At 43.9% G+C, this 15201-nt stretch overlaps 1 protein-coding gene across 3 annotated transcripts in view; it reads right to left on the reverse strand.

Moving 5' to 3' along the window:
- The window catches only part of FGFRL1 (fibroblast growth factor receptor like 1), a 172767-nt gene that overhangs the window by 87591 nt on the left and 69975 nt on the right, over window positions 1–15201 (reverse strand). The window contains exon 1 of one of the 3 annotated variants that reach the window (XM_057410022.1): window positions 10204–10330. The exons of the other annotated variants lie outside the window; for them this stretch is intronic. Coding sequence (XP_057266005.1) covers window positions 10204–10252 — 49 coding nt within the window. The 5' untranslated portion in view covers window positions 10253–10330. Of the gene's footprint in view, window positions 1–10203; window positions 10331–15201 lie in introns of those variants that run through there. 3 annotated transcript variants of the gene reach the window in all.

Raw genomic sequence — 15201 nt, forward strand, 5'->3', positions numbered from 1 at the left:
TCTGCCTTTTCTGCCTTTCCATTGCACAAGTTCCCCACACAAACTGCAATAGCAATGCTCTTCCCAGAACAACCTATTAATGGGTGTGATAATAAATGCTCTGCTCTTGCATAAGGACAAAATGTTTTGCTAAGGATTGCTGATGCCGAGTTGCACCCAAAACCCACAAGCTGTTTGTGGGGTTTGGAACCGTTCCCTCATGTTTGACTCCTGTTCCTAGTGTTTTGCAGCATTGGACTCACACGGGATAAGATACAGAGCTGGTGTTTGCACTTCCTCATGACTAATTCCTGTTATTCCAATGCCTGTATGAATTTTCCCCAGCATGACTAAGGCACCACATACAGTCCAGCTCCTGAGTGACTACAGAACTGCTGTGGCAGTTACTCATGCTGAATCTCACCCATGAATTTTGCAGCTTTGTTGGAGAGCAGACGTGCTGCTCAAGCTGAGAAGAGAGTCATGAACTAGATTGAAACTCATTAATTATTTCAACTAAGAGCCTGGTTAAACCAATGGGTCTTAGACACATTCAGATCCTGATGAACTACTCAAGACCCAAAGTGGGCATCTTGAGAGTACTTACTCTAAAGAAGTCAGTCCCTGGCAAAAATAACACTCATCTCTGTATCCCTCCTTCAGACACCATTGGGACCGCATCTTGAGAGTGACAGTGCCCCCCCCCTTCAAGGGGACTGGCAAAACACCATGAGAAATCCTGCCTATCCAGCAGCGCACAGAATCATAGAATCATAGAATAGTTAGGGTTGGAAAGGACCTTAAGATCATCTGGTTCCAGCCCCCCTTGCCAGGGGCAGGGACACCTCTAAACCATGTCACCCAAGACTCCATCCACCCTGGCCTTGAGCACCGCCAGGGATGAAGCATTCACAACTTCCCTGGGCAACCCATTCCAGTGCCTCACCACCCTCACAGTAAAGAACTTCTTCCTTATATCCAATCTAAACTTCCCCTGTTTAAGTTTGAGCTTATTACCCCTTGTCCTGTCACTACAGTCCCTAATGAAGAGTCCCTCCCCAGCATCCCTATAGGCCCCCTTCAGATACTGGAAGGCTGCTATGAGAACGTTCCAGCTCTGTGGATGGAGAGATAATGCCAAGATTCTTTGAATGCTGATCTGACACAAGTCATGATGCTGAGTGTTTTAAAGAGAAAATCCACCCATCGGGAGGATGGTGTGTATGTGTCTTTGGCTTTGATAAAGCAGAATTCACCAACACCATGTGAGGATCCAGCCCAAAATCCTGCTACGTTTCCCTACATGGTGCAGCGTTCCACTCAGTGTAAAGGAACAGAAATGTCCAGACAATTCCACGACCTTGTTGAAATTCTGGGTTGGCCCTTGGAGAGGTCTTTCTGCCTTAGAGCCCTACTGAACCAAACCAGACTTTAAGAGTAGCTTCATTGCAATCTACTCGTGAGCCAGGATACTACTCCTTGCATATTCAAATAGCAAAAACAGATCTATAATTAGTGCTAGGGAAAAATGTTTGGTGCAGGGCAAGCAGGGACATTGGAGAGACAGCACCCTCCTCCTGACTTGGAAACCTGCTGTAGCTCCTTCAAAATCCTTTTCCTTCCGACATTCAGGTTGACTCCTGATGAATTCCGAGACCCGGAGGAATCAGATAGTTTCCCAGTCACGTCATGTGCCTCACTGGGGCAGGCTGCAGAAGCAGCTTTCCCGATGGCACCAGACTTGCTTCTGGATCCGTCACATGTTTGGGTCAGCAGGAAGATTTGTTCTCCCAGGTGCCATTTTCCTTTGATTGACCTTTCATTCTGAGGAATCACTGGATCGTGCCCTGTCACAGGATCTATTCACAGACCTTGATGACATTTAGGAAAGGCTGCATTTCTTAGGGCTTTTCTGTCTGAAAAGAAACACACCAGCTTGGTACTCTGCAGCCCTTCATTAGCCCCTCAAGCGACTTTATCAGGATGAGGAATAAAAATCCACCCACCCTCCTTTTTCTTGCTTTATTTTGCCAGATACAGCTGCATGCACTCCTCAATAAGGTACAGCCTCAGGACAAAGATGCTAAAACCTTTCTTCTGTTCATTTGGTGCTGTAAATATTCCCATTTTACTACCTAGCATCTTTGCCTTAATAACTTTCTGTGCAAGCAGTGCTCTCTCTCTGCAACCAGAGCTTCAGAGGCCCTGGCAAGCCAGCGATAGCTGGGCCTCCTGTAGATGGCTAAGCAAGAATAAAATGTTGATATCGTCACGGATCTCTGTCTCTCTTCCTAATGTACAGGCATCCACCGGGTCCTATTTCACTACGTATCCACACGGCCCAGCCCTGCCTTGGGACTGCAGCAGTGACAGATGAATGCTCTTCAAGTCAAAATATACTTTGGCACATCTCCCCGCTCTGCACTGTCAGTATTTAGAGGGGAGGAGGTGGAGAGGGGGAAGTATGCTTTGCAAAAAGGCCCTTCTCCAGCATCCCCTGTGCAGCGGGTGCTGCTGACACAGAGCTGCATCACACAACATACCATGAAATCCCGCACTATATGGTATTCCCACTCTGAATCCACATATTTAAGCTGCCCAGAATAACCCAGGTTACCCTGGAGTTTAATTGCCTACGGCAGCTCCATCTTCTGCGATATGATCAGAGCAAAAAGACGCAGCAAAACTATGCCGAGCACCCTAATTTCTCATGGGCACCACTGATACTGAAGGGAGCTCCTCACCTTACAGAACTGTCCCATAATATGCCTATAATATTGCCATAAGAGCAGAGTGCTTAGGAGCTGGCAGCCCTGCCATAGGTCACTTTGGGTGTCCATTGGTGGTGTCTCCCACAGGACTGGGGCATGTGTGTGCTCACGGCTGAGAGCAGAGCCTCCTGTAGATGGCTAAGCAAGAATAAAATGTTGATATCGTCACGGATCTCTGTCTCTCTTCCTAATGTACAGGCATTAATTGCCTACGGCAGCTCCATCTTCTGCGATATGATCAGAGCAAAAAGACGCAGCAAAACTATGCCGAGCACCCTAATTTCTCATGGGCACCACAGAGGGGCAAAATCATAATATGCCTATAATATTGCCAAGCAGTGGATGCTGCTATCTAATTACCAAAATTCAGCAGTTGCTCCTTCACCTTCAGCTGACAAGGAGGTACAAGCAGGCTGAACCCTGACTGCTGCCAACTTCCCATCCCTTGTTGCTGCAGGCTGCTCTCATGTGCTCTAATTCAGCATAAAAAAGCAGATGCAATTACTCCTCAAGCAGCCAGTGCCACAGCCTCAGCCATCCTAGGCTCTAACTTTGTGTTGCATGTGAGCAGAAATGATTTAACATACTTTGAGAGCAATGCCTTATGGCCATTTGCCTTGTTTGTGGGTTACGCATCAGGGCAACCCCGCAAGAGCTGGATAGCCACACCACAAGGGATTGTTTACAAACCTGAAATCATAGAATGATAGAATAGTCTGGGTTGGAAGGGACCTTCAAAGGTCATCTAGCCCAATCCACCTGCCATAAGCAGGGACATCAGGTTGCCCAGAACCACATCCAGTCTGGCCTTAAATGTCTCCAGGAACAGCACATCCACCATCTCTCTGGGCAACCTGTACCAGTGTTTTACCACCCTCATTGTAAAGAATTTTTTCCTTACATCAAGCCTGAATCATTTTGTTAGACCAGGTTGTTACAATTGTGAGCTCATATATCTACCAACACAATTTTTTTAATGCCAGTTTATACCATCTTTCTGTCTGTGGGGGGGTGTGTGTGTGTGTGTGTGTCATGAATTGCCATGTGCCTGCACCCATGGGTTAAAGCTCCAGACTGGATCCTTTCAAACCATAGGAGGAGAGAGCAGTGCTCGTTAGTCCTGCTGTAAATCCTGGAGGAGGTGTCCTACGCCATATTCCCCCTTATTTCTTAGCCGCTAGGCAGTGATTCTTGAAAAAGTCAGTCTTTAAGTGCTGAGAATCTACAACCTCTCATGTTCCTGGAAGCAACAATTACTTCTGCAGCATTTTGCCATGGGATATGTGAGAAGGGGTCAAAAGCGAGGCCCCAGGTAGGTATTCCAACAAAAGTGCTGACTTGGATTTTCACACGTTTATAGTCAGGAAAGGAGGGGCAATGGTGGGGAGAGAGGGAAAACAACCACTGTTTCTTGCTTCCACTCTTGCAATCTTCCATTAGGCAAAGGCAGCTCTCTATGGCATCAGTGCACTGCTCAGAAACATGCTTTAGAGCCCCACCGTGTTGGAGAAGAGGCAGCTGACTTCACAGCCTGTGCGACCAGAAGGAGCTGTTACTGTAGGTTAAGCCCTACCTCGACACAAACCCACCGTGCACAGGTTTTCTTCAGTCCCCCTTGTCCTCAACCCAATAGTTTGAGAGAATCATTTGTTGGCTAAGGGGGAGGGTGGGGTTTGACATCCATGGATGTGACTTGGGAAGAAGTGACGGGAATGCAGCTGCTTCCCCCTGTGGCTGCTCGTTCTTCTTTCTCCAAATACAAACTAAATATAACTTTGCCCCATCACATTCAAATCATTTTAGTTACTAGAAGGGATCATGCCAAAAGTTCCAAGGGCCAGGGTGCAATCAGGCTTAAAATATAATTTAAACCTACATTTTCCACCAAGTTATTTTCTCTCTTGTAGGTTCCCCATCTGCAAATACATGTAAGTAGACCCAGAAAGAAGCCATCAAGCCCAGCCAGATACCAAGCTTTCTGTGCAAGATCGTATAAGCCCAGTCAAACATTAACAGGGAAACGCTGTGATCACCTCATTTGTTTTAAATATTTCTGCTCATATACATGCAGACAAGTGTGCAGATTTATTCGCCTCATTTACAAATACAAGCAACTGGAATCTCCATTCTGTTCCATTATATAAAAGACAGATCCTACACCTGTCCTACTGAACAGCTGGGCAATTTTCAATTTATATCCACCATCCTATACCACAGAAAAGCCCCACTTGCTGCTCTGCTGCTGACTCTGCTTTACCAGCATTCCTGCTCTCCCACCCAGTGCTTTGGAAGGGATGGTGGTTGCCACTTCTTGGCAAAAGGAGGTATGTAAAACCCAAGATAGCCAATTTGCTTCAGCAAACAGCTATCTCCGGGAAGCAGCAAAAACAATTTCTAGAAGTGTATGTAAGACACACCAGTGGAATAGCCTGGAGCTTCCTGTCCGTATTTCTCACAGTCAAAAACATACACACATGTAATTATATTTTCCTGGACTGCATTGCAAAGTTCGTGCACTCATTCAACTCATACATGCAGTAAACATGATTTATAGCTCTGTGTGAAAACCCTCTAGATATATGGTGTTTTGATAGTGACTTGAACCTAGCACTATAATTTAGTAACACCTAGCAGTGAAAGCTAAATGATTTCCCACTCCACATTCCTAACTTTCCATGAACCCCTTTTACTGCTAACCTGGGGAGGAGATACTGCTCCTACAATTGTTTGGACTTAGCCTTGTTACTCCTTCAACTAAACTGCATGCAAACATCAAGCTTCACATATGGTGAACGCACCAGCACTGACCCACGTCCTATGAGACCATTTGCCATGATACAGTTCAAAGTGAACTTTATTAACACATTAAACATAATTACAAAGAGGAAATTCCAAGGAAGGTCAACCAGCCTGGACAGTTTCTTGGAATGGAAAGTAATTTATAATATCCACATACTGTATTGTAAAGTTTATAAAGAAGTTAAATAAGTTTTAAGAGTCCCATGGGTTATGTATACTTTATTATTTAATACCAAACACATTCACTTTCTATGGAGATAAGATTTCTTTTGAAGTGCTGTGTTAGCAAATTAGCAAAGTCATTTGCCATGTAGCACCCAAACAGCTCATCAATGCACGCAAGGAATTAACATCATGGACTGGGGTACCACAGAGAATGCATGTCCTATGAGAAGCATACAGCCAAGCACAGAAATCTTTCATTATGATAGTGAGACAAACGAGTTGGACAACAGCCACTAACCAAACCATTTCTTTGGTATAAACACAGCCTCTTACACCAGCACTTGAGGCAATATTTGACCTTCACCATACTCATTGCTGTAAAAACTGATCCTCCAAAGTTCATAGTGCAAGGCTGTTCACATCAAAGTTGATTTCCTTCACCTCTCCCATCCTTTGAATGTACATGGATGGCTGGAAAGGACTATCTAAAAGCCATGCTTTAAACTTGAATCCAGGGTTGGCTAACTATTGGTCATCCATTGCTAGAAAGCTGGGCTGGACAAATCCTGGTAGGAGTTTAACACTTTCTGCAACAGTTTAACCCTCTCTGCAAGACCAATGTGAGGATTATACACTTACACATCACTCTTCCCATTATTTGTATTGGTATTCAATCTGTAATGACAGATCAATAGATAGAGGCCTCACTACACTGGGGGCTGGACAAAACGCCTACCAAGAAGCAAATCCTACAGGGAAGGGCTTACAAAGCAATGATGGCAAGCGTTTTAGTCAACATGAGTAGGTGTTCCTGAAAGAGGAACTCTTGGCTCTCTGCACAGTGGAAAGGCATTATATGAAAAGCAGAACTTATAAAATTCTTTGTGAGAAAGATAAAAGGATGAATGTTTTGCTCATGTATACCATTAAGGAGTTGAAAGGACTGGTGAATCCAACATCTTTTCATATGCTCGGAACAAAACAGTTCTCATTCCCCAAAGGTACGCACTAGCCAAGTAAAGTAGGGGTCAGCGTAGGGGTAACTGGGCCAAATGCTTTGCTATGTGACATGAGGAGATCAGATTAGATGAGCTAATGAGTCCTTCTTGATTTGAAAACATAGGCGCCCACAGACAAAAACAATGCTTATCAAAAACAATCAAAAGATTAAAGAAAAAAAACAACAGCAGCTCTGTGAAACAAAGACTCTTAGAGAGGAACACAAAAACACCACAAGTATTTGCTGACTGGCCCTGATGACTGCTCAAGCTTAGCCTTGGGAATAGCGGACTATAAGCAAGTTCTAAGCTTGGGTTACACAGCTGAGCCCAACAACCTGATGGAGAAAACAGCGTTGTGGATTCATTTTACAACAAGCAAAGTGACATATTTTCTCTTTCTTCCCTACCTCTGAGGTAGCAGCTACTTTCCTGATGAAATGGATATTTATTGATAGCACAAGAAGTGCTTGCCATATTTTTACATGAGTAATAACTAGCCCCTTGGGTGTAGGCTGCCAGTAAATTTTCTACTCTAGATGTTCCAAAAATAAGAAAAATAGAATATTTGGGAACATGTTCCATTTAATTAAGTGTCCTGCACATGCATTTCACTGAGATTTAATAAAATAGTTATTGTATGTTAAACAATTGGCACTTGATTATTGCATAGATTTATTGCAGTTCAACAACAGTAGATGAGATGCGTATCTCTTACATGGATTTTAAATCCTTTGAGCATATGTTTTCAATATTCAGTTGGTATTTATTTAACATGAAATTACCATCTTATTAAATTAAACATGAATGGGTGACATTCAATTGCAAGTGTTGCTGAACCTTTTTTCAGCAACAAAAATAGTAACTTTATCCCTTAGGTTTTGAGGTAGCAAATGTAGAGGAGAGTTAGGATTACTTCAAATTACTCTTGAAGAAACAGACTTCATATGCTAAAAGGTTTCTCATCCAGTGTGGAATAAAAGATATTATTTATTGTTTCTTAAGTGCTGCCAGTGGGCTTAGCGTGGGCCAGAAGAGAAGACTAATATTCCTACTCTAAGGCAAAAATTATACTGACGGCGCAGTTCAGGTATGCAGTTCAATGGATAACCAGAAAACTCTTCTTAGAGAAGACATAAGTACAACCAAGGTGTGTTAGCACACATACTCATAATCTGCCTTTTTCATTCCCATTTAGGAAGACAAACTCATCTGAACAATAGCATTCCTAATGCGCTTTTTCAAAAGAGGCGGCATTAAAACACGTTTTCAAGGTTCTCAAATTAAAAGGCATTTTTTTAGCCTCCTGTTTCCAGGAAGGACAGACTGCCTAACTCTGGAAGAAAGCTGGAAATCCTCTGTCTTGAGAGATGCAGGAGGGTCCAGAACCCAACTGAAAATCCTTCCCCATATCCCCCACCTAGTCTCACCAAACCTAACCCGAACCCCAGCATGCCCACCACAAGTCACACAGGGGCCATTCCTGCCAACGTAAGGCATTTGTTTGCCTCCCATAATCTCTGGGAAACAATCCAGTCAGGCAGCTCTGAATTAGCTTCTGGGGTTAATCTACCCCAAACGCTATTGTACTCTGCCCTTCCAACTGCTTCCCAACCATGCAAATCCTGCTTCACGAGCCCAGAGGATTTCCCAGCCAAATCACCCACCATCTCCCAGGACTTTCAGCAAAACAAACCAGACACTCTGCAAATCTCAGTTTAATTCACTCATTTCGTAACAAAAACTCCCCTTCAAGCCACCACTTGCAGCCATGTTCCAAAACCCAGTGCTTCAAAGACAGCCTTTTACTTCTGAACCAATCTGCTCTAGTTTTTGTCCACTTCTTTGTTCCTCCTGCCTACGTGCAGTAATTTGTTGCCCAATCATTTTATTTGAATAGCTCCAAGAAAATAGGATGCCCAAGTTCACATTTGGAGGCATGGATTCCCCTTGAACTTTGGTAGTCAATATTTAACCCAGTCAAAGCACAGTACATAGTTTAATAAGTAATTAGCCGTTTCCCTTACAGACAGACGTTTGTGTGAGAGCTGCGCAAGCAGGAAATTGTAAGTGTCATTGTTTATGTCTGCAGGGAAACAGAAATCACGATTGTTGACTTCGTGCCATGTTCGGGAATGATGTGAATGAAGACCTTTAAATAGCTGGTTTGCCTTCCACAGTGGCAAGTCTTTGGCCATACACTGACACAGGAGCCTTTTTCACTTGCATCCAAGAGCTTGGTTTTCCTCAGAATATTCTCTAAAATCATTTTTTCTAGAAACTTCTCTCTAAGGGATGATTGGAGAAGACTTTAAACTCTTCCATCCAGTGCTGCTTCCTGATGGCCTTTTCCAATAGCCACAATGGAAAAGGTGTGATTATGGAATTAAGGGCTCAGTAAAAAAACCCAACTTGAACACTCACTCTCAAACAGGAGACACTGCCAAAATACCCATTAGCCTTTTGCTGCTGGGAAATCAGTGGCAGTGCCCTACATGGTAAGGCTGTTCTCTTTGCTCTGCCCTTGTCACTGGGGGCTTCTAAGTTTGGTTACCACAAAAACGTGGTGACAACTGTTTGTTGGTGACCACAAAGAGATAAACACTCTGGTATTTAAGAACTGAAGATATTTTTGGAGGCTTCTCTAGAGCACAAAGCACTTCTAGCTGAATGACTGCAGAGCAGACCTGGTATGGAGTGTTTTGCAGAAATGTTTCTCTATCAGAAAATAACTTTTTTGTCAAGAAATAAGAATTTCTCTGGATTTCTCTTTCAATATTCTTTTTCTTTTCAGTTTAAGAAATCTTTTGCGTCATAGTTTTGGCAAATTAAAATGAAACGTACAAACAAAATAATCAACATGAACTGAATTGCTTCTATATGAGATTGAGCTGCAAGGAGCGCTCCAGTTCCAATGGGCATTTAGTTCATAGCAGTAGACTAGCCTATTCTGAAGTGAAACACCCCTCTGTAATGGGGGTACCAGGTCCTCAGCATCAAATGCTTTGCTTTACAGATCCAATCTTTGCAAATCCCACCGGTTGCTAAAGCAGACACAGCCAACAATTGCTAGTGGGGTTCCTGGTAAAAAAGCAGAAGCTCTGCTCTTGGATTTCCATTAATGAGCACTCAAACTACATGACCAGACTGGAGCAAATCCAAAATAAACTCCCCAAATGCCTCCAGTGTGAACATCACCTCCTCAGCACCAAATATTTTACTTTAAAGATTTGCTCCTGCTGTGCCATTCTACAAGCTAACGTAGACACACCTGTACAGCTCTCCCAGGAGGGGACCATACCTAAATGCATTTTAAAAGACAGTGTTCACAAGGTTGATTCAGTGAAAACTTACATTTAAACTCAAGAGACGCCCAGTCTTCTGCATAGGAAAACATGGAAACCATCACTGAACTCTTATAGCATTCACATCTGGTTCCTTGCTCCCCAGGCACTGAAGCACACCATACCTGATGTAAAAGCACATGATACCTGATAGTACTGCCAGAAGCCAGGACTTCTTAATGCATGAAGCCTTCATACCTGCAGAATATTGTCAGATCTCATATAGGAAACAGCCTCAGCTCCCGGCCATACCCAAAGGAAAGCAGTAACCTTTTCTTCAAACGGATCATACCTGGACCAGTGCCACAGCACAGTGTAAAACACACAGTGATGCCTGCACAAGTCCATACACAAGTGACCTGCTGGCTGTCAGTTATCATTGGCACAGTCTGAGGGCTCAGCTGGTGCCTTGGACAGAGGCTAGTCCAGATTTCTGCAGCCTGCCTGTGACTGGGACAGCTTCAAACAGATCCATTTCCTCTGCTCCTGCTTTTCTACATGCTGGTTTGTTCACAGCGTTAGTGCACTCTTGTGTGGACTTTATTAGTTTTTCTAGCAGGAGTTAGTGAAGACTTGTTGCTTTGTTAGGCTTACTATATCCAATCACAGCACCATGGTTTGTGCCTAGGATTAGCAGGTGCTTTTCTGGACAGCCCCAGGATTGTTCAGCAGCTAAGATCAGATAAAAATCAGTGTATATCACGTCCAAAGCTCTACTGCACCCCGTGCTGCTCAAAAGATGCTTCAGTTCATCTGGAGGAAGGTATTCTTCCTTAATCTCTATTGCACACCAGTGTGGCATATCTCAGGATGGATGATGTTACCAAAACGGTATCTAACAATAAGTATATTCTGCCTAAACTGAAACACTAAAAATAAATATTTAAAGTATAAATCCATTTAAATTCCCCAAGCTATCCAAAGGATTTGGAAATAGTTCACCTTTGCTGAAGATCCCACATCGCCTGCCTTTTATCTCTATAAATCTGCATGAATAGAAAGATGATGCTAATTATTATGTGACACACAAGCAAACTGCCAACCCCCTGTTATTAGCACAGCCTGTGACTGTCAGTACGGTTGCTTTATTTGAGCTGCCCAAACTCCAGCAGCTACACAGCTAATGAGTGTTTTGCTGACATCAATTGCCCTGTAATTCCAAATGACGTCGTTGCAGTGGCGGGCTACGCACTGACATGTAACATCATATCTATCAGGTAGATAGAGCTACACTGGATTATCACTGTGCACTCCTATTACCTCACAGTCTGGTAATGTATGGTCCCAGCTACTCTCTTGCAAGTGTGTGTGTGTGTGTGGAGAAACCTGGAGAGCATAACAGCTATCTAGGAAAAGCTGTGCATGGAGAAATATGGTCTCCCCGCGTGATTACATAGCTGCTTTATCCCCCACTGTGCGTGCGTGTACCAGCACACGCACATCCCATCAGCTGTCAGCAGGAATTCCTGACTCCAGATTAAAGCTTTGCCACTGTCTGCTCAGCTTGTCCTGGTCAATGGACATCAGAGCAAAGCGTCCACTCGCATAAGGATTTCTGAACTTTGCTCCCAAGAACAGGAGTTTTTACTGTTGCAATGACTTGAACTTGTTCTTGAAAGAAGCCACATCAGAAATCACTCTGTGCTGCACGCTGGCATTTCTAAGTGAGGAGTCAAGAGGTCAAAACCCAAGGTCAGAAGAAAAGCAGGCGTGCAAGACCCCTTGCTGTACCTGTGGCTGAATAAACCAGCACTTTCCTAATCAGTCACTAATCCCCTAATCTTTATTGCATGTAAATTCCGATCCCTTCCCAACGGCTGTGCCGCGGTAATCTCCAATCTGATTACAGGGAAACCCCATTGGAAGACTCATCGATAAAAAATGGAAATGTGTAAAATCAATTTGTTATAGATCACATACAGTGCTGCACACCCCTTCAGATATCAAAGAACCGCCATCATATAGCAACAAATGAAGGGCTGTTAAAAACACTTTTTTATCTGATAGCGGGTTTGACAAAAGACAAAATTCACTTCTGAAAACAAGGGCACTGTTTTACACACAGTAAACGAAGACAGGTGATTAAGGCAGAAAAGGCAGTGTAAAAAAGGTTATTATTTAAGGCCATGCTATAGAAATGTGAGGACAAAAGAAAAGAGAGTCTAGATGCACTTAGCCTCACAATGTACTGGTAGGAGCTCGGACTTAGCCAACAATCTCAGCTTTACCTACAGGAAGTATGGCAAGTGTTGGCATGGAGTGGTTGGCCAATGAATTTACCATTTGGTACTCACCTTGATAAGAACCAACAAGCAAAATGCTGCAACTTCCGATCCTGAGCTACCAAGTTTGGGATTAAAAGGCCCAGGAAGTAAGGACCACAGCTCTGGCTCATCGGTAAGAGCCTGGGCTTCATCACTGCTAAGCACAGTGGTTCTCAGTTTTGAAAACAATGGAAAATTCATAATTTTAGATAAATAAATTAGCTTTGCGGGATCTTTCTTACACTCATATCATTTTCCTACAGTAGGAAGGGAAGCCAAAGCCTCCTTTGTGTAACCCCCCCAGCAGATAGAAATATTAAACTAAAAGAAAGCAGAGGCCAACATAACTTTTGTGTTTCATCCATTGAGGGGAATTTGCCAGCGTTCACCATTTTCTTTTTTAAATCTTGTGATATTAGGTGCTTGTTTGTTAATGTCTGTTTTCTGAGGCCATAATCCCGAAGGAGAATCTCCGAATCTCCTGTTTATTTGAACATGAAAGGAAATTTGTGTCCTTTGTTATTGTGGGGAATCACTAAATATGCTAAAACCAGGAAGCAAATAAATAAAAGCCAATTCTTCATGGCATTTATGCTTTTTAAACCTAGGGTACTGGTTTTCTGGGGTTTGACCCAGGAGTGCTGAAAACACAGGATTAGTAATGTGAGTGTTTCCTCCCAGTGCATCCCCTGAGATTTATTTAACCTTTTTTATGACATGCATTCACAAAAAGCTATACTGGCTGTGGGATCCAATAGCTGTAGGGTCTAATATAGCTTATGCTCCATTCACCATAGAGGAGATTATAAGCAGGTGTCTCTCCTAGAAAAACTGGTATGCTACAATCAACAGGAAGCTGGCTCATATCCCCAGATGTTTGTCATTATGGGAAGGAAGGAGAAGAGGGACGTTAGGGTCAATAAAACCACACTGCCCCTCTTGTAGCACCTACAGTCCAAGAGGGACTTCAGTAGCTCTGCTGTGCCCTTGATAAAAGTTTTACAAGACCTCTGCTCCAAACAGCCCTGAAATCAAAGGTGTGTTTACTTAGCCTTTGCTTGCTGGGCTCTAGGATAGTGCAGGGAAGATCAAAGCAGAGACCTCATTTAACATGTCCAAGTACACAAACGGCAAGTCTGTTTATGTTGGATTCCTACACACAGAGTGTGCTGCTGTCTGTCAACACTTCAGGCTCATTTTCAGCAATATTGGGTGAGGAGGGAAATATTCAGAAAGGCCCCACAGATTCTGGTCCTGCTGAAACAGAAGTGGAAGTCAGAGCAGAGAGCTCTGCTTTCAACTGTGAGTGCCAAGGTCAAATACGAGCTCCTTGCAGGATAAAACAAATAGACCTGTGGTCTCTGCTGAAGTGCTATACCATTGAGATGCAGCTAAAGTCTGCATAAAGAGATGGAAAAGACAATTATTTGAGTCCCACCTGTTGGGGTTTTTTTTTGGCCAACACACAGTGAGACTAAGGTAATTGGTTTGACATTGGTAGGAGATGACACCCCATGCACCTTGTGCACAGAAAGAGGTGCAATACCCATCAGCAATTCACATTCTCCTGCAGTCTCCCACTGATGCTTGTACAACCCCACACTGGGGATGTAGCAGTTTTGTGTAGGAGTGAGCAACAAATACCTGCTTCTTCTCTTGGCTTCCCAGGGTAAAACTTCATAAGGAGTAAAATATTATAAGGAACATGTGGAGAAGACCACACAAACTGTAGGCTGGAGGAGCTTTGTTAGGTCTCCTTCCCATCCATCCTACTGTATTATCACCAGGACTGACCCTTTAAAACAGAGACAAGTAAAGGGAAAGAGAGCCCAATGGTTAAGATACATTCTTAGGTCCTTGATTCAAGGCAGATACACAAGGTACTGAAGTGCCACAACTACAAAAAGGGACAGCTCTCTCTTTGGGATGCTCTGGGGACAAATGTTAGATTGCCAGGCACCCTGTGATAACAGGGGTGCAGGTGGGTACCCAGATAGATATGCGGGCTTCAAGACTTATTGGAGAGTCTCCCCAGTTTTGCAGTGATGTTTTCCCTAACCAGGCAATACACCCTGCTTCGCTCCACCTCATTCCCCTGCCTCTAGTCAAAATCCTCATCTACACTGTTAAGCTGTTCCCTCCCCCTCCTCCTGGCTCCAGTATCCAACCCCTTCATACACTTGCAGACAGTTATTGTCCCCTCAGGTGTCACTTAGCCAAGCTACACATATATTTACAAGTAGCTCTTCTAATCTTCTCACATAAATCAGTGCCCCCAGTTGTCTGATCTGATCATCCGGGCCTGTCTCTCTCTGTCCGGACAAAACCCATGCCTGTCTCCCTGACATCTCATGGAAGTCGAGCTGTCAGCTCAAGCTCAGAGCTCTTAATCTTCCTCCCCCTCCCCACCTCCTGCTTTAATTGCCGCAGACACTGCTACTGTCCTGCCTGTCGCTCAGGCCCACATCCCCAGTGTTATGTTTTACTTTGCTCTAGCTCTCCAGATCCTGTGAGCTGCGGAGTCTTCCTGCAGCTTACTGATAAACCCCAGCCTTGGCTGTCCCTACACTCACTTGCATTTCTCATCCAGGCTCCCATCATATTTCATCGTGACTCCTCTGCTCCAGCCTTGATGAAGCACACTCTGGCCTCATTCATATCCATTTTTGTAGGCACTGCTCTGGGCACATCTGCTTCTCTTCACGTCTAGTTCTCTCTTTCCCTGCCCATCAAGTTGCTACTTGTCTTCACTTCTCAAGGATCCTCCTGGCCTCCTCCTACCAGAGGTCTGCCCTCTTCCAACTGGCCCAGAAGTCCTGGCTTTCTTCTCATTTTTTTACAGTTTTCAATGAAAACCATAGGTGTTTTCTGCCAAGCTGCC

The sequence above is a fragment of the Pezoporus wallicus genome, unplaced genomic scaffold, assembly GCF_028554395.1.
Source record: "Pezoporus wallicus isolate ANWC-B61680 ecotype Strahan unplaced genomic scaffold, APGP_CSIRO_Pwel_v1 contig_8512, whole genome shotgun sequence".
NCBI classification, from domain to species: domain Eukaryota; kingdom Metazoa; phylum Chordata; class Aves; order Psittaciformes; family Psittacidae; genus Pezoporus; species Pezoporus wallicus.